Source organism: Ambystoma mexicanum, chromosome 8 (assembly GCF_040938575.1).
Source record: "Ambystoma mexicanum isolate Mex_15411 chromosome 8, UKY_AmexF1_1, whole genome shotgun sequence".
In the NCBI taxonomy this organism is placed as follows: Eukaryota; Metazoa; Chordata; class Amphibia; order Caudata; family Ambystomatidae; genus Ambystoma; species Ambystoma mexicanum.
Genome location: NC_090929.1, coordinates 294,528,502 through 294,548,986, shown reverse-complemented (window position 1 = coordinate 294,548,986; position 20,485 = coordinate 294,528,502). Strand labels below are relative to the sequence as shown.

Sequence of the window (20,485 nt, the reverse complement as noted above, 5' to 3'; positions counted from 1 at the left end):
TGGAGGGACACCAACCGCAAAAGCTGCCATTCCTCGAAACCCCTGGGAGGTTTCAATTAAAAATCTTGGCTATTCTTTTTTGTGCTCAGGCTGAGACTGAGTGGTCTATAACTCCCATTACCATCTCAGCTTGATATGATGGTCCTAGGCCTGATGAAATTAGGGACCACTGTTTGTTTCACTCATGCCACCCACCTACACTCTCTGGCACTCTCCAGGGCCACACACACACAAGACATGACTGGCCCGTGATAGCAGCAGATTTCTCGGGCAAGTGTATGACCTTATATGGGATTTCCTAATCTGAGAAGGCAGGAAAAAGACCAAACAACAATATGGCCCAAGGACAAGCAGGAAATCCCGTGGCACGGCCATTTTTGGGCACTAGACACGTTTAGCAGCTAGACACAGTAAATGCGAATATGCACACTAAAAATTGTGCGAAAATTGTAAAAAATGTACCTGCTGCCACAGGCTTGTCTTTAGGCGCATATACAAATAACCAAAAATCCCAAGTGTAAAAGCCTAGGGTGATACAAAAGTATCTCCACTGCACTGCTGTGAGATGCTGTGTACTCTGTTAAAAGGTTACAAAAAAGGTAAAATGAAAAAAAGGGAAACATATTTTCCCAGTACTGATAGTCTGAAGGACTGATCAGTTTCCCAATGACAAAATGAGCAAAAGGCCAGAGGAGTGAAGATGGAGGTTTTACTTCACTGTAAAAAGTCGGGTCAGGTTAAAAAACAAAAGCAAAACGTGTGGGGGTCCATAGAATATGGAGGGAAAGTTGCCCAAAGAGAAATCTTTCCTAACACCTGCCATGTATTGCTCTTCCCCCTTGCACTTGTTCCAAACAGGAACAAGGAAATATGTTGGCTTTCTGTGCATTTTAATGTACATCCCATTTGAAAATTTGGGATGAACTTTGAAATGCACAGAATTCCCCCCTTATTTACACAAATGTGCTAAGCGGCGAAAAAGGGCATCTCAGTGTCAGCACCTAAGACACAGATATTCACATGACCTTTGTGAATAGAGCACATCTTTTTTGGCCCAGAGTGCATCTCTATCCCCTGGGCCAAAACATGTTTTGAGAATCAGCCCCTATGTCTCTTACCTAGTTCCTTTACACAGACACAGTTTATCCTCCAATACTACCATCAAGGAAGTCACCTAATGAGCAAGATGGAGAATTTATTCATTTTTAAGTCCTTACTGGTGGCCATGCTGCGTGTTGACAGAACTTGATATAGCACTGCTATTACCCGCAGGTATCTTGGCGCTGTTACTGAACACCAAAAGGGTATATCAGAGAGAGTAGGAGGGGAGAACTATCTGGATTAATGGGAATATAGACTTTTTAGAGCCTTACAAAAAATTGAGCTAATCATCAGTGAGCCTCAAAGTCTGCGGCAGGGTGTTCCAGAGGCGGGGCTCGGCCTCAGAGAATGCCCGACCCCCAACAGTCCTTTTTTTAAGTCTGAGGTACACAAAAACGTTGGTGACCAGTGGAGCACAATACCCTACCAGGGGCATAGGGAATACACTTTTTTCAGAGGTTGTGAGACCCCCTGACTGTGCAATGCTCGATGAATAGAGTGCAACGCCTTAAACTTCACTCTGCCTTCTAAGGGGAACCAATGGACTTTATTCAAAATGGGGGAGGCATTGGAAAATTGTGGATGGCCCGCCAGTAGCCTGGGCTGCCGTATTTTAAATGACCTGCAGTCTCTGGAGATGGTATTTGGGCTGATCCAGCAGTGTGGTATTGTAGTAGTCCAAAATACCCATCACTGCACTGGCACCCACCTGACCCTTCATTTTAGGGATCGTTCTGTTGGCTTTGTTCTTTAAGAATGAACCCCATGACCCGTCATCCGTTTCCATAGCGATATTTGCAATTTTTACTCTACTGCCCTTTAGTGTCATAGCTATCACAATGAGGCTTCTTAAATTATTTGATTTGCCGGTAACAAGAGACCCCTATACTTATCGGTGGCGGATCAACAAATCGCAGGACCAAGTCCTTGTACAAAGAAACTTTTTTCTGAGTGAAACGTCAAGTTTACAAGCAACAATAGAACTCCCTTTTCTCACAGTTATGGAAGTCTTGTTTGCAAAGGACAGAATTGGCCGTTCCAAAAATGTAAAACGTCTGATTCGAAATGCATCAAATAATAATCGGTCCGCCATTGCTGTTGACATTGCATCTCTAGGCAGCATACGCTTTCTACTATTGAAAATAAATGAGTAACCATATTCCCTTTTCCAATCTTGGCGATCACCCTTCCACTATGTTTCTTGTTAACCTTGGTAGGTAGAATATTATCACCTCCAGGTCTGTGCTCCACAGTTGCCTTATTAACTGAAGTTTGTGGGGAGATGTCACTTTATGAATTCCTCGGGGGAAGTGTCAGAGCCAGCATTTCAAGTAACAGAAAATCTAGTGCACCATCCAATGTGTTAAAGCCATATTCGGCAATATTCAGATCTGCTGCCAGAAGGAGCACTATTGATCAGTCTCAAAGCCCTACATTGGTGGCTCAGAGCAGAAGTGGGGCTTCAGAAGGAGTGACTAAAGAATTGGGCTAGCCATAATGTCACATTCAGTCATCATTACTTTCTCCTCCAAGTCGCCTGCAGCAATTTGCAACTGCCGTTCCACCGAGTCAGATATTTTGTTTTCCTTTTTTACCACTTCCCCCAAGGTCTCACAGTGCGCTTCATTAGTTCATAATAGAATATGAGTAAAAATGTTTTTAAAAAAAAAACTCTTTTCTGGCTGGACGGATATGGCAACGCGCTTGTTGCGCAACACGCTTGCAACCAGCTCTTTGTGCTGCCTGGGCAGGCTTTCAGTATATGCATAGTGTGCGATTAATGCCCCAAAGTAATTGGTAGGGGGTGGGGGTCTAGTGCTTACTCACACTCTGGTTGCCCCGATGCATCCTTACCTGCCTGGCTTGCAACCCTAGGTCACCCCAGGTGAAGGCTCCAACAGTTAACAAAAACAATGGTGTTGAGGTTTAAGGCATATGGTAAAGTTCAGCGCTTTGAGCCTCCCTTGGAGGCTTTAAGTGGGTGCATGGGTGTATGTCTGTAATGGTGCAATGTAATTGGTCCGTCTAAATGTTGCTAATGTTTAGGGCACCAGACCTAACATTAAATAGACTTTATCAGCCAAGCAACTTCGCAAATCTAGTTAAATCATTCATGTCACCAGTGCCAGTGCCCTTCCCTGGCAGCCTTCTGAAACTTGCCAGAACTGAATTAGAGGAGTCTTGCAAAGTACTGCCTCCACCCAGGTTCACGGCCTTTCTTTGTATTCTAAATGTGCATACACAGCTATGCAATCCTAGGTAACTGTTCCTCTTTTCAAGCAGTTGTGTCCATGCCGGGTCTGTGATTGTAATACTTTCTGACTTTCTTCTTTTCATACAGGGGCATGCCGGACAGCCAGGTTCAGAAGGTCGAAGTGGACAGAAAGGAGAGAAGGTAACTGAAGAAATAGTATTTAATGTTTCTCTTAATTTATACCCTCATCTTTCATTCTTATCTTGTGGGAACACTGCCTTCTCTCGTCTGTCACAAAAGTGTGCTGGAGCTAAAGTGCTGCATGCCCTCCCAACATGCATTCTGTGTGCCACATCCATAGTTCCAATCACCTACTGACCCTCACGGACTGGAATCTATACCCCACACTTGTTTGTTTCTGACTGCATTGCTGGTGAGAATCCGCACTCAGGGATTTTTCTTCATGCAAGGACCTACTTTCTGCATTTGTCAGTAATGGCCCTTCAATTCGTTCCCATTGGCACATGTTACCTTAGGAATCACCTTGTGTGTAGGTCAGGTCCATGTATGTGAACTGCCGAGGGACCTGCATGGTAGGACTTAGGTTCCTGCAGATGTTTTCTACCTGTTGCTTTTTTCTCAAATCAGAATGCTCTCTTCAGAACCGAAATCAGCTTATTAGTGAACTCTTTAATAATTCAGTATCAAGGTGTTCATGATCTTTACTAATCGCAGAGGTCCTGGTATATGACGATGGGACTTGCGGCTCACTGGCATCTGAGACTCGCAATAAAGTGATTCCCTGACGTTTCCTAGGGACATTAACCCAACTAGCGGAGTATATCAATCCATCAGATGAATTCTCCCGCTGTCAACCAATGTACCAGGCTTCAAGACCGTCTTCTTGGTGCAAAACAACATTTTCCTTTGGCGATCAAAGCCAGATCTGTGATTCCAAGGGGGGATAAAAGTATCGCACATACACTGAGTGAACACGGTTGTGGTGCTCAACAGACTATTTCTGCCCCCCATCCCTGGCTCTCCTTCAAGGCCCCAATAGCACCTAATCTAAACCTCATTGATCCTTCTCCCAGATCATTATGGAGATTGAACAAGAGTCTGATCCTGTGCAAGGCCAACGGCTTAGTCCTTACCTTGTTCTGAGCAGGGTTTTATGCTAAGGAGAAAAGGGACAGAGAAATGGGCCAGATGGCCAGTCATTGTTAGTTTGGACAGGCCACATGCGTGAGGATGGGTCTGGAATTCGACTCCAGTACAGCTGGCATGATTCCAGTATTGATTGCCCTGCTCCCGGAAGGCATGGCAGGTGCCTATGGCATTTTGGGTTAAACAATTTATTGAAGCAAGCATTAGGCCCTGTGACAAGCTTCTTACATTAAACATGAAGGTGTAATATGTTGTATGTTGCTGCGTAAAGCATCCACCACTTCATAGCTCCAGCTGTGGAAAAGAAAAGATCAAGACAGGAGAACATAGAAAAGTGAAACAAATTAACTTTGAACACTGATATTGTCTTCTAAAAAGCACAGCGATTAGCGCTTTCTGGAATTTGTGATAATGCTCTGTGTAGATGGATAAAGTGTGTGATGTTAAAGGATCTCTACCGTGCCGAGGAGGGAGAGCTGTTATCTGTGTGTGCTATGTCTGGAAGATATGGCTGCAAGAAGTATGGCATCCAATATTACAACCAGAAGGAAAGTGTCTCTAAAGTCTTCCATGCAGTAAGCACAGGCCTACGTGTTCGACCTCCTGTTCAAGTCAAGATTATGGCAATTGATGGTAAACCCCTCTCTGTTATCACCACAAACCCTTCTCCTTGCATTTCTCTACAGACTGCTCTCTACAGCTAAGCCAAAGGTTATCATTCCTACAAAAAGCAGCCGATTGGGCCCACTTGATAGACATTCCTGCAGACTGAGGACAAAGGTCCTTCAATTCCTGCGTAACCAGATCCTGCGTTGGTGTCCTGGAGGCCAAACCTCCCCCTCACAATGGCCATTGATAATCTGGCACTCCGCCACAAAGGCGGCCAGATGACCACAAGCCTATGATGCCTCAAACAGCACCATGTCAGTTTTTACTGCCATTTATTTTGGTTGGAAGGTGCAGAGCTTTGGAAGATTAGCAGGGAAAGCCAACCACAGGGAGCTATGCCTAGGACATTGTGTGCTTTTTCACAAGCATTTTGTAGGTTGCACATGATATCTAGGTACACCTTTGCAGAAATAACCATACAATTTAAAATCTTGTGTTAGGTTCCTATTTTTACTCTCAGGATATGTAGAATCTGACATGTTCTGCTACGCAACCACATTCTGCTGAGTTTTTTAACTTGTTAACTATTGTTTGCAACTGGGCCAACGCGTGAAGCTTGTGGTTGTTTTTTTTAATCAACAATGATGTTCAAAATCAGAGGAAGAATCATTTGCCTGTGTACGCTTTGGTGTTCTCCTCAAGACATAAAAAGCAAGTTGTTACCAAAGGAGGCAGAAGCTCAATACTCATCCAATAATGGCGGGCGCCAGACCGACACGGATGGGCAAGACACTTTTGAGACTCCCAAAAAGGGCCACCGAAACCTTGACGGAATAATTTCTGAAACCCTTTCAGAGGCTTCCCTATTTTGATGATCATTGGCAAACCATGTCCATTGTTTGCGTGGATGAGAATCGTTTCTCCATGGTGGTAACATGGTTTTACTCAAGGTTATATCAGTCGTAGTGAGCTTCTCCAATGACACAGCCTGCAAAAGCTCACCTTAGGGAGATTTGTATACAACTCTCTGGTGTGGACGGTGGCTAATGGCAGAATAAAAATCCCATCCAAAAGGGAAGACAATCCCTTCTAAAGGTAAGCAGCAATGTCATAGCATAACATAGCAATCAGGCGCGTCCTCAGAAGGGCTGGTAGGTCAGTTCAGTTAGGCCACACAGTTAACCAAAGAAAACACCTAACACTGGTGCGCTGAGAAAAGGCACACTTTATTACTCACACATATTACTCTTTCAGGTTACAATAAGTACTTTGGGTGCACATAGCACATGTTGGAAACAGAAGTGGTGTGTTACGACCCACTCCACCCCAACTACTAACACCTGCAACCACCATGTGGTGATAGGCCCTAAACGTATATTATATGGAGGTTGGTGGGACAAAGGAACGTTAGACACAATAAACCACTACATTTATTAGACAGTCATTATCAGGAGCCAACATGCCACACACAGACAATATTCACAGTATTTCTAACCCTTTAGCCCGTAGTACCATGATTATTCCTAATGCACAATGTACATTAAATACAAATATTGACCTATAGGTACAAAAGCGGAGTTTGGCAACCATACGCAGAGGACATCAAAAGGCAAGACTACATCTAGTCTGATAGTACCAACACATTAAACTCTTAGGAAAGCGAGAAACAGTAAACCTTACAATGATACAATGTACCCAAGTATTTCGCATTTGCAGGGATGAAATGTTTGACTTTAAACTTTAGACCAAGGCCACATGCTAATATTCCAATCGTTAGATGCCAAACTCCAGTGTTTGGCCAAGTGCCTGCAAAAGTCACTTTAATCACAGTTAAAGGCAGGTGTTCAAAGTTCCATCGACAATAAAGTCAGTAGGCAGATCTGCGTTTGTGGTGAAAAGCAGTGTAAATCCAAGTTCTACCCCACAAGTGCACAGATGGAGTCAACCCACCGCAGGTGACACCAGAGGAGGCCACCTCGATGGCACCCAGCGTCAGGTTCTAGATACAGCAACACAAGGAGGAGATGAGGTCAAGGAGGATTCAGCCACAATTCAAATGAATGGGCAAATGCAGTTGAAGGACACCTGCAGAGATCTTCAAACACAGATGACAGGGTTAATATCCAGAATAACTCACCAACCCAGGGCCGTTAATTGAAAGAAATTATGGAGTTGGCTCCAGGAGGATGGAAGAATCCAGATAAGTAGTTTCCAGCAGCTTAACTGTCAAAGGAAGGCAGCCCGCCAGAAGAAGACGGTTCCAGGAGGAAGACAATGGTGCGGGTGGCCCAAGCAGGCCAATACGAGACGTTGAGGTGATGTATTGGGGTCCTGTGATGGTGTCTTTAAACGTGGTAGACTCACGTGTACAGTAATACCTACTGAAGGTATAACCAGGAAGTCCTGTTTGTATGATCCGTGTATGGACTTTCCTCTAATGGCTCTGGCTGTCATGTTTTGTTACCTAGGAGACGGGGCCTCGTGGGGAAGAAGGAGAAAAAGACGGTTATGCCTGGGCGTATTGAAGAGGAGTCTTGAAAAGGAAGACGCTGTTGGCTTCGGCCTGAAATTTAGATATATAGATACAAAGTTGCGCCATTGCGCAGTTTGACGAGGTTGTTTGTCAGTTTCAATACAGCGATCGTTGTTGCTTACTTGGCCGAGAGAAACGCTGCGCTGAATCAAAAGAAGACAGCCGTGTCCGGAAGGGAACAGCTGATCGCGGACGTCGTTGAAGAAGGAAGCAGTAGGCGCCATTGTGCCGGAAACGCCGCGCTGAATCAACGAAGACAGCCGTGTCCGGAAGGGAACAGCTGATCGCGGACGTCGTTGAAGAAGGAAGCCATAGGCGCTGTTGCGCCGGTAAACAAGTGAGATCAGGAAATCACATGGGAGAACCCGACGATACTAGTGTCAGACCCCCTGAATGAGGGATAGTATTACAGTATTCAGGGAACTGTAAGTAGGGAAACAGCTCTGCTTAATGGACATCCCTGTGGGGTCGAATGCCTGATAAAGACTGCTATACGTCGCTGTGTAGATAAACAGCAACCTGAAGAATTTCTTTGAGAGTATAACTATAAGGAGATGAAGAGTGTGAGATGTTGAATCCAGTATCCCTATGAGCAGGAGCTAAGTTAAGAGGGGAGTTTAAAGGAGTGTTTACCGCTTCCTATGAAACAAAATACATCGTGTAAGAGAAGCTGCATGGACTCTGTGCCTGTGTGTTCTGAACAGGTACTATCAACATTAGCCTCTGCAAACATATTACCAGAAGTGTTATAAAACATGTTTGTGCAAAGTGAAAACACAAACATAGAAGGTTACCCTGAGGAAAAGAGAATATAAAAATTAAGCTGAGGAAGTCAAGGGAAAAGTCATCAAATAGAGAAGAGAAAGAGAGACATTTTTTGAACTGTATTACTGAATGAGGGAAGTAACATCAGACCACAAAGGATGGAGTTAATGTAGGTTAAAGAGACAGACAACTTACCTTGAGCCTGAAGAGATGCCAATCTTGATACCAAGTTTGGAAGATCCAGCATTAAAGACGTATCCTTTTCTTTAAAACTGCATAGGAAAGAAAGAAGAAAAACACTGTTAATAACATTATTTGGGTTCTCGTTGAACTCCATACAAACTACTTGTTGACTCAGACTTTTATTTATACAATATTGAAGACAGGCTATCACAATTTGGTGTCAGAAGTGGGATCGAGAGAACGCAATGGAGGAACTTATCAAGACCCTAAGTGAGGGGCAACAACTGTTGCAGCAGGCCTTGCAAATGCAGAATCAACAGGCCCAAGCAGACAGACTAGCATTTCAACAAGCATTACAAATGCAACAAGCACAATTATTAGAAGTTACTAATACCAGGAACAACCCTCAAGTACCTACATCTGTCTTGCAAAAATACGCGACTGGGGAAGATCCAGCCCATTTTTTTGTAAACTTCGAAAGGGTAGCTAGGAACGCCCATTGGCCTGCCGAGAGATGGTGCCATTACATTGCACCATTGATGACCGGGGAAATGCAGTCAGCCTATCAGGCCGCAAACCCAACGGGAGATACCCTATATGGAGATATGAAGAAAGTGGTGCTGGAACGAATGGGACATGATGAGGAAATGTACCAAATCAAGTTTAGAGAAGTCAAATTGACTGGAGAGGAAACCCCCAGACAGTTATTTTATAGGGTAAAGGAACTGGCGGAGAAATGGTTACAACCTAGTCTGACCACTACAAATGAAATAACCGAAAATGTGATCTTGGAGCAGTTCATTGAGGCCCTTCCCGGTCCTGTGCAGAGATGGGTCAAACAACATCATCGATTGTCTCTACAGGAAGCGGTAGATGTGGCCTCAGCTTATCAGAAAGCAGGACAGGGACGGATGATATCCTATACAACAGCGTATAAAGCACATGCAACAAACAATAAAGCTGGGCCTCAACCAAGATGGCCCCACTCCATGCTGAGGAAGCCAGAAGGGGAAGTGCTACGGTCCAGACCCAACAGTGAGAGCCCCATAAATTATCATCCTTCCACCACAACCGTTCGAGGACCTCAATGTTTTGACTGCGGAGACTGGGGCCACCTTGCCAGGTTTTGCCCAAAGAAACCGAAAACGGAACCAATGGATGTGGGGGTCTTCGACTCCATTAAAGAAAATTAATACTTTGAACAAGCGCCTGGAAGGCAGTCACAGTACCTATATACGTGCGAGGCTGAGGTGGATGGAAAACCTACAACTGCCCTAGTCGACTCGGGAAGCCTTCAGACTGCCGTGACGTCAGAATTGTTAGGTGAAAGTTATAATACCTCAGGGGAGATCCCAGTTCGCTGTGTACATGAGGATGTAAAGGCTTATCCATCAAAGTACATACAGATCAAATTGGGAGGGGAGGAATTGGGAGTGAAAGCAGCCGTACTACCCTCTTTACCAAAACCCTTATTAATTGGGTCCGACATACCTGAATTTCCTAAGATAATACATGCAATTGAGAAGAGCTGGTGGGAAAAGGCCCCTTTCAGTGAAGAAGAAATCTACGCCCCCCTCCTGTAAGCAACCTAAGAGCAAGAAATTGAAGAGAATTCAAAAAAAGGAATGGAAGAATAAGAATATGCTTCCGTTAGCAGTTGATTGGAGGTAGGAAGAGGATGGCGATAGTTTTAGGTCCGCTCAAGCGCTGGATCCATTACTTCAGTATGCTCGAGAGCGAGCATCAGAAGATCCTACGGGACAAGGTCCACGTTTCATAAGAGAGAAGGGGTTGTTATACCGAGTGAGTAAGTCCAGGAGTGGAGATGAGCTGAACCAACTTCTGGTCCCAAGAAAATATTATCAAACAGTTCTAGAGGTAGCTCACTTACAAGTTGGTGAAGGGCATCTCGGAACGGAAAAGACTACCAGAGAAATTTTGGATAGATTCTACTGGCCAGGCGTATACCAACAAGTGGTTAGGTTTTGTCAATCCTGCGAAGACTGTCAGAAGAAAAATAGAGCTAATATAAAGAAAGCCCCGTTGCAACCTATGCCACTTGTTCCAGAGCCTTTCAGTCGGATTGGACTCGATATTGTCGGGCCTATAGACCCCACGAGAAGAGGTCATAAATACATCCTCGTTGTGGTAGACTATGCCACTCGATACCCAGAAGCTTTTCCCTTAAAAGCCACAAATACACAACAGATATGCGATGTATTGATTCCCTTTATTGGACGAGTGGGGATCCCAAGAGAAATCATCACGGACCGAGGGTCGAACTTCATGTCTAATATCTTGAAGCAAGTCTGTGATATACTAAAAATTGAACATCTAAAAACAGCTGTCTACCATCCCCAGACTGATGGGTTAGTTGAGCGCTACAACCAAACTATTAAACAGATGGTAAGGAAGACAACTTCGCCAGGAAACGAAGACTGGGACAGAATGTTACCGTGGATATTAATGACTCTAAGAAACACACCCCAGTCATCAACAGGTTTCTCACCTTTCGAGTTACTGTTCGGAAGATCAGTAAGAACTTTATTAGATGTTCTGAAAGAAAATTGGGAGGAACAACCAGATCAGAAGTTGACTTTAACAGAATACGCATCCCAGTTACAAGATCGAATCGAGAAGCTACAAGCTATAGCTAGAAACAACCTTCTTCAAGCTCAAGTGAAACAAGAAAACTATTATAACCAAAAGGCCCAGTTACGTACGTTCAAAACAGGGGATCAGGTGCTAGTGCTGATGCCCACCTCAGACAATAAGATGTTGGCCAGCTGGAAAGGACCTTTTGAAATTCAGGAAGTACTGGGGCCTTTAACGTATAAGGTGAAGCAGCCAGGTAGTAGACTGTCTTGTCAAAAATATCATGTGAATTTACTTAAAAAATGGATACCTCCAGTGCAAAACATTGCTATGATTACTAATGAAGTACCACCAGAAGAAAACTTCCCACAGATTAAGGAGAGGTTCGGTGTGGAAAGCTTAAACATTAACACCGAATTGTCTATCCTGCAAAAATCTGATCTGTCTTCCCTCTTACAAGAGTTCACAGAGATATTCTCATCACTCCCAGGAAGAACCAAACTGACTTGCCATCGTATGGATACTAAACCTGGATCTATAATAAGGCTCAGACCTTATCGAATACCTGAGTCAAAAATAAAAGCCATCAACCAGGAAGTACAGGAAATGTTAGATTTGGGTATCATCGAGCCATCACATAGTGACTGGAGTTCACCGGTAGTCTTGGTACCAAAGCCAGATGGCAGTGTAAGGTTCTGCATGGACTTCCGGAAACTGAACGAAATTTCTAAATTTGATGCTTACCCCATGCCACGCATAGAAGATTTATTGAATAATCTAGGGAAAGCCAAATTCTTAACCACCATTGATCTAACCAAAGGCTATTGGCAGATACCGTTATCACCGACCGATAAGGAGAAGACGGCCTTTGCTACACCTACCGGCCTATACCAGTTTACAGTGTTGCCCTTTGGGTTACATGGAGCACCTGCAACATTTCAAAGGTTGATGAATTACCTCATAAAAGGTCATGAAAATTATGTTGGGGCATATCTTGATGACATCATTATCTATAGTCACTCCTGGGACACTTTGGGAAACAGTTCAAGCCCGAAAGGCCTTTAATCTTCTAAAAGAGGCCCTAACCAGAAGAGCTGTCTTGCAATGTCCAGACTTTAAGTCTCCATTTCTTCTTCAGACTGATGCTTCAGGAACGGGACTCGAAGCAGTGCTTCTTCAGAATCAAGGCGAAGGGGAAAGACCTATACTGTTCATCAGTAGGAAATTGTTACCACATGAGTTAAGTTACCCGACCATAGAAAAGGAGTGTCTGGCCGTCAAGTGGGCCATTGATGCACTTAGGTACTACCTGCTTGGTCGAGAGTTTACGCTAATTACGGATCATGCTCCCTTGGTCTGGTTAGCCCGTAATAAAGACTCAAACCAGAGGGTTCTCCGGTGGTTTCTTTCCCTCCAGCCCTTCTCCTTTAACACTGTTCATAGACCTGGAAAGCTGCTGTCACAAGCTGATTATTTGTCCAGAGCAGAAACCCTTCCCGAACGTAAGGGTTTAGTAGAGGGGGTGTGACGGTGTCTTTAAACGTGGTAGACTCACGTGTACAGTAATACATACTGAAGGTATAACCAGGAAGTCCTGTTTGTATGATCCGTGTATGGACTTTCCTCTAATGGCTCTGGCTGTCATGTTTTGTTACCTAGGAGACGGGGCCACGCGGGGAAGAAGGATAAAAAAAACGGTTATGCCTGGGCGTATTGAAGAGGAGTCTTGAAAAGGAAGACGCTGTTGGCTTCGGCCTGAAATTTAGATATATAGATACAAAGTTGCGCCGTTGCGCGGTTTGACGAGGTTGTTTGTCAGTTTCAATACAGCGATCGTTGTCGCTTACTTGGCTGAGAGAAACGCAGCGAATAAAGAAAAGGTACAAACCCACGCTGGCTCCTCTGTGTATTATTGGCCGTATACGACGGCTAACATCTGGCGACGAGGATCCATCCCCAGCCAGCGGTCCTCCTTGCAGCACGGGTGATCCCACCACGTGGCTGCTCAGCTGATGGCGATCCCGCCGTCGTCCTCCTTGTGCTCGCGGGTGATCCCACCGCGCGGCACGGATCCTACGCAAAACACGAGAAAGGGAACACGTGAGCCCGCAGTGATCCCGCTGCCCGGCGCCCCCTCCTGATCGGCATGAAAAGAGCTGCGGCTCCCTCCTCCAATAAATAGGGGACCCGCAAGGAACGAGAAAAAAAAAATTCTTTCCCTTCCTCCTTCTCTCACATTGCAAAATTAAAAGAAGTGGAAGTTGAAGGGTAGCACTGGCGAACCTACCCCTGGCTAAACGGCCCATGGAGAGGCTAGCAAGCCCCAACAAAGCTACAGCGCCACACCTCCAATGAGAGCACGGAACACTAAAACGCGGCCAACAAAACACGGTTCCGGACCGCCCTTTTGGCCAACCACCCCTGACACAGCTGTGACAAGATGAGCAATACGCCCAACGCATCAACCGCTCCAGCGGACCAGTGCACACCGTCAGCGGCGCCAGTCACCAGGTCCGCAGCCACAGCATGGCGCATGCCGCCCCCCTTCTCCATGATGCCCCAAGCTGACAAGGGAGCGAGGTAGGTTGAATGGCTAGAGGACTTTAACAATTTTATCGAGGCTGCCGGAGAAGACACCTCTCCTCGACTGCGCAGCATGTTTATCAACACGGCGGGAAATGAGATAAAAACCCTCATCAAGACCATTCCTCCGGCGGAACTCACAGATTTTGCAAGCCTCATCACAGCCCTAAATAACAGACTTGTCATTGCTCCCAACAGGGATTACGAAAGATATCTTTAATCAGTGCACGCAACGCACAGAAGAAACAGTGGACGAATTCATCGTGAGACTCAGGATAAAGGGTGCACACTGTCAGTTCGACGCATTCTCGCTAGACGAAGCCATCCGACTACAAGTGATTGAGGGATGTGTCTCGCCTGCTTTGAAGAAGCAACTACTCAAGAAACCCATGGCGCGGATACTCGAGAGAGTGGAAAAACAAGTAACACACATGTCCAACACGGCTGCCACTAAACAGGACAAAAGCGACCTCATAGCAGTGGTACAAGGGTCCTACAACAGGAACAACGAAAGGACTGGGAATTTCGGTGCTGCGGCGACCCCGAGAATGCAGAGACAATGTTACAGATGCGGAATGACATTCCCGCACGCGGGCTCCTGCCCGGCTCTCACACAAAAGTGTGGTAACTGCGGGAGGGAAGGACACTTTCAAATCGTGTGCAGAGAAGGCAGACCTTTTCCCACGGTTCGCTCCCCCAGCAATCCCTCATTCAGACCGGCTCAACGATCCAATCAGTCATACCAAAATCGCCCTTACCAACCCGGTCCACGAAGATACGTCAGGGTGGTGGAAGAAGTATATCCCGAAGAAGAATATCAGCGATACGAGACACTGGAACCCGAGCTGCAGACACAAGACGAATATGACGGACCACCCCCATCCAGGCAAGTGTCATACACTGTGCCTCAAGGCTACACAGACTATGATGGCGGACAATATGATCCACATAGTCAAGATGAATTTGTTAACCTCATACTAGATGAAGAAGTGGCGCGGGAAGCACCCAGGATACAAGTTGAGATCTGCAACCAACGATTCTGCTTCTTGATCGACTCTGGAGCAACGGTTAACATCATGTGTGAAAAGGAATTCCAGCAGTTACTCAACAGACCCGCGCTCACCCAGACCATCTCCAAAATTTACCAATGGGGCGCCGACACACCCCTATGCTGCACTGGGTCATTCAAAAGACGCCTCACATTTGGGGGCAGAACCACTAACACCATAATCCACGTCATCAGGAGCCCGACGAAAGGCCGATGCCTGTTGAGCTACAAAACAGCATCTCAGCTAGGCCTGATCAACATACTGGTCCAGGAAGGTGATCTCATCAACTCTACTGAACCACAAACACCACAACCAGCTCAGATATGCCACATAGTTCAAGGGGCTCCCAAGCCTGCCGTCCTAACAAAAGATGACATCATAAAGGAATTTCCCGACATTTGCCGGGGTCTAGGCAAGCTGAACGGGCCGCCCATCAAGTTACACATAAATCCAGACGTTCACCCAGTGCCACAACACCCAAGGCGAGAGGGATTTCACCTACAGGAGGCCGTCTCGAAAGAATTACATCAACTCCTAAAGGATGACATTATTGAACCGGCAACTGGGCCCACTCCATGGGTGTCCCCTCTCGTAATCGTACCGAAGGAAGGCGGCCGACTCAGGCTATGTGTGGACATGAGGGTGGCCAACACGGCCATACAACGGGAACGGCACCCCGGTCCAAAAATGGAGGATATGATAGTCCAACTGAACAAGGCAGTCCTGTTCTCAAAATTGGACCTCAACCAGGGGTACCACCAGCTGGTTCTTCACCCGGACTCACGACCAATCACCACATTCGCGTCCCACGAGGGACTGTTCCGTTACAAAAGACTCAACTTTGGAATATCCTCCGCGGCTGAAGTCTTCCACGAGACAGTTCGGCAGATCATTCGACCCATCAAAGGGACATTAAACTACAGTGATGATATCCTCGTGTTCGGGAAGACTCGGCAGGAACATGATGAGGCACTAAGGGCCACATGTGGAGCGTTACAAAAGGCAGGTCTGACCCTCAATGTAGAGAAATGCTGGTTTGGGAAAACAAAGCTCAAGTTTTTCGGACACATCTTCTCGGCCGACGGGATGACTCCCGACCCTGACAAAGTTGCCACCATCCTCCATCTGGAAAAACCCAACCAGGCGGCAGACATCAGGTCGTTCCTGGGCATGGCTGGGTACTGTGCTCGCTACATACCGCAATTTGCCACCATCACAGAACCTCTGAGACGCCTGTTGCAAAAGGATGTCCCTTTCCACTGGACCGTGGAGTGCCAAGGAGCATTTGATGACATCAAACATGCCCTGGCGGAGGCCAGGAAGCTTGCATACTTCGATCCAGAATGGCATACCGAAATCGTGGTCGATGCCAGCCCCGTGGGATTAGGCGCAATCCTCGCCCAGACCAGTGGCCTGGACACATACCCACGCCATGTGGTCGCCTATGCTAGCAGAGCTCTGGCTCCCCCAGAGTCGGCCTACTCACAGGCTGAAAAAGAGAGTCTGGCAGCCGTCTGGGCCTGTGAACACTTCCATCACTTTGTCGTTGGCAAGATATTTACCCTCAACACGGACCACCAGGCTCTCCTGTCCCTGTTTGGCAACCCGCGGACCAAGATGCCCCCCAGGATCTAGAGGTGGGGAATACACCTGCAAGAATATGACTTTCAAATAATCCACAGGCCAGGGGGTGAGAACAACCCGGCTGATTATCTTTCGCGACACCCTGTTGGCATTCCGGCCCAGAGAAAGGGAGATGCAGAATACATCAGTTACGTGACCGAAAACGCCCTGCCCCCAGCAATGTCCATTGACACGGTAGCCGCAGCCTCAGCAGCTGACCCATCTATGGCCCTAGCCATTAGTTTGACACGAAACAACAAGTGGAAAGATTTTAGGAGAGCGGTTCAGGCCCATCCGGGAGCCAGTTGTGATGAGCTTGGAGACTGGCAAGAGTAAACGCGGAACTGGCAGTTCAAGATGACGTCATTCTACTAAGAGGATGCAAAATAATCATTCCCAACACCTTACGAGCGGAAGTCATCAAAACGGCTCACGAAGGTCACAGAGGAGCAGAAAACACTCCTGCGGTGCCACGTGTGGTTCCCGTTCATGGACAATATGGTCGACAGGTGGGTCCGCAATTGCATAGCTTGCCAATGCACCTCCAGACCGGAGCCACCAAACCCCCTCAGGATAACTACGATCCCGGACCACCCGTGGGAACGAGTCGCAACAGACTTCTATGGTCTGACAGAAGCGGGAGACTATCTGCTGCTCCTCATCGATGAACATTCTCGCTTCCCCATAGTGAAGCGAGTGAAATCTACAGCGTTCGCGCACGTGGCAGCAACGTTTGATGAAGTCATCAGTGAGTGGGGGATCCCTGATGTGATAAAGTCGGACAATGGGCCGCCGTTCAGTGGCCATGAATTTGGGGTGTTCGCAAAGCATATGGGGTTTCGACATCATTAGGTATCCCTGAGATGGCCCCAGGCAAATGGCATGGCCGAAAGGTTCATGGCCTCCATCAAAAAAACCATGCAAAGAGCACGACTCGAAGGGGCTGACCCCCACCAGGCGTTGTGCAGAATGCTGAGGGATTATCGGAACACGCCCCATGAAGCCACCAACCAAACCCCAGCAGAGCTCATGGTAAAGTACAGAGTAAAGACCAGAGTTATAAATAATCCAGCATTGAGGCCAAAACCAGACCCAGAGATTGTTCGAAGGGATGAAGCAAGGAAGGAAAAGGCACGTGAACAGACGGACCAACGGAGAAGAGCACAACCCAAAGACTTTCAGATAGGCGACGATGTCTGGGTGCAGCAAGCAGTACGCAAAAAGAAAGACCCGTTATTCTCGCCAGAGCCGCTCCAAGTCATAGCCGTAAAAGGGACCATGGTAACAGCCGCGAACGACGAGAAAGAAGTGACAAGGAACAGCTCGTTTTTCAAGCATGCTGTGAGAGGAACGGAAGGAGAGCCACCACCCATCGATCCAGATCCAGAAGAGAGTGATACGCGAGATGAAGAGTGGGTCCCCCTCGAGCCACGAGCTCTACGTCAACCAAGCCCCGCATCCCCGGTTGACGGCGACCACAGCCAGTGGTCGCGAGGACGACCACAAAGGACAATTAAAAAGCCTCCCAGGTTAGTGGAGGAGTGTTGAAAGTTAAAAAGTCTATAAAGTTGTTGATACAAAGACAATCACGTGTTATAGTTCCAAGGACATTTGTCCGGGGGTGTTGTTGCCGTGCGCTGGCCCTTTAAGAGAAGGACCTGGCACGGGAACACGTCACAAGGGAAGTGACGTGTAGAGGGGGAGTGGGGAGTTATGGGAGTCAGTTCCTGCATGACGAATAAAGAAAAGGTACAAACCCACGCTGGCTCCTCTGTGTATTATTGGCCGTATACGACGGCTAACAGCCGTATCCGGAAGGGAACAGCTGATCGCGGACGTCGTTGAAGAAGGAAGCAGTAGGCGCCGTTGTGCCGGAAACGCCGCGCTGAATCAACGAAGACAGCCGTGTCCGGAAGGGAACAGCTGATCGCGGACGTCGTTGAAGAAGGAAGCAGTAGGCGCCGTTGCGCCGGTAAACAAGTGAGATCAGGAAATCAAATGGGAGAACCCGACGATGTCTTGTTACTAGTGTCAGACCCCCTGAATGAGTGATAGTATTACAGACTTCAGGGAACTGTAAGTAGGGAAGCCGCTCTGCTTAATGGACATCCCTGTGGGGTCGAATGCCTGATAAAGACTGCTATACGTCGCTGTGTAGATAAACAGCAACCTGAAGAATTTCTTTGAGAGTATAACTATAAGGAGATGAAGAGTGTGAGATGTTGAATCCAGTATCCCTATGAGCAGGAGCTAAGTTAAGAGGGGAGTTTAAAGGAGTGTTTACCGCTTCCTATGAAACGAAATACATCGTGTAAGAGAAGCTGCATGGACTCTGTGTCTGTGTGTTCTGAACAGGGACTATCAACATTAGCCTCTGCAAACATATTACCAGAAGTGTTATAAAACATGTTTGTGCAAAGTGAAAAAACAAACATAGAAGGTTACCCCGAGGAAAAGAGAATATAAAAATTAAGCTGAGGAAGTCAAGGGAAAAGTCATCGAATAGAGAAGAGAAAGAGAGACATTTTTTGAACTGTATTACTGAATGAGGGAAGTAACATCAGACCACAAAGGATGGAGTTAATGTAGGTTAAAGTGACAGACAACTTACCTTGAGCCTGAAGAGATGCCAATCTTGATACCAAGTTTGGAAGATCCAGCATTAAAGATGTATCCTATTCTTTAAAACTGCATAGGAAAGAAAGAAGAAAAACACTGTTAATAAAATTATTTGGCTTCTCGTTGAACTCCATACAAACTACTTGTTGACTCAGACTTTTATTTATACAATATTGAAGACAGGCTATCACAGGTCCCAATAACCTTCTAAGCAACAGCAGCTTCCACCACATGTATATATGACCTGCACTACTTGTAGATATAATTTGTACCCCCTGTATATCTGTCCTTCTATACTGTATATGTTTATACCCTACCACCTACGACACTCGACACACCCACGATATTACTGGTATACTTGTATATATGACCTGCATTATTTGTAGATATTAATTGTATCCTCTGTATAGTTGTCCAGCTATATTGTATATTCCTTATTGTACATTACTGCACAGCAATGTAACCAAGCTGAAAATATCCTTATTGCCTTTCTGCGCCCTGATACCCTCGGGTCCGGCGCGCATTATAAATATTAAAACAAACAAACAAACAAACAAACCACCAAGGCAGGAGACCCAGGTGGCAAAAAACAGGAGGTGGTGTTAAACGGCCTAGGAAATGGTCCCAGCATGGGAAGACTGGTCCAGCCAACAAGAGCGGCAAGGGAATGCTGATGTCAGCCCACAAAGGATGTCGAACAACTGAAAATGAGAAACAAACCTTAGTCTAGGACAGAGGGTTCAGCCTGTATGGCAAGAGCTGGTCAACAGGTCAAGAGAGCGAAAATACTCCAGGAGGTAAAAAAAAAAACCTGCTGCGCTCGCAATTATCCAGCAGAATTCATTGTAGGAACAGGGTGTCCCCTAGGTCTCCTATACATACAGGGGCTGGCCTAAGACAAAGGGGCTTGAAACAAAGGGTTGGGCAGCCAGCCAATCAGGTCGCTATGAAAAACCGTCTAAATCTCAGGATCACCTGCACCTGATGAGTTGTGGCCATGTCTGGGGCCAGGGACTTGTCTACACCACCACAAAACACTCTGAAGGGTGAGGCCTGGGCTCATGGTGAGCCCACATGTGTACATTGGCTTTTTTAGGCCTGTCTTGTGGTTCCCCAAAGAAAGAAAGGCCCCAAAAACCAAATGACTGAGAGCAGGACTTAATTAAAACACATGAGTTCTCCAATGACTACCAAAAAGGCACCTTGGGCTACCAATGCAGTAATGTAATCTAAAAAGTCAAATCGAAATTACAGCTGCCACCAGCCTACTCCCCAAACCCAATGCAGGGTGATATAATCACCTTTGGTCAAAAATTGGGTGCTAAAAATGGCCCCTATCCTAGTAGTCTTATGGGCTACCATATACTTTGAAAAAAAGAGTTGCATGGGGACTTAAGTAGAAGTCTCTCTAACCACACAAAGGGGTCATAGATTGTAGAAAAACCCAAGTAGGAAAATCAAAAC

At 46.4% G+C, this 20,485-nt stretch overlaps 1 protein-coding gene across 2 annotated transcripts in view; it reads left to right on the top strand.

The window, feature by feature from the left end:
• LOC138471851 (collagen alpha-1(II) chain-like) overlaps positions 1 to 20,485 on the top strand; it is a 1,536,387-nt gene that overhangs the window by 1,329,719 nt on the left and 186,183 nt on the right. For both annotated transcript variants that reach the window (XM_069609694.1, XM_069609695.1), the window contains one exon: positions 3,443 to 3,496. In XM_069609694.1, the coding sequence (XP_069465795.1) occupies positions 3,443 to 3,496 (54 nt within the window). The remainder of the gene's footprint in view (positions 1 to 3,442; positions 3,497 to 20,485) is intronic.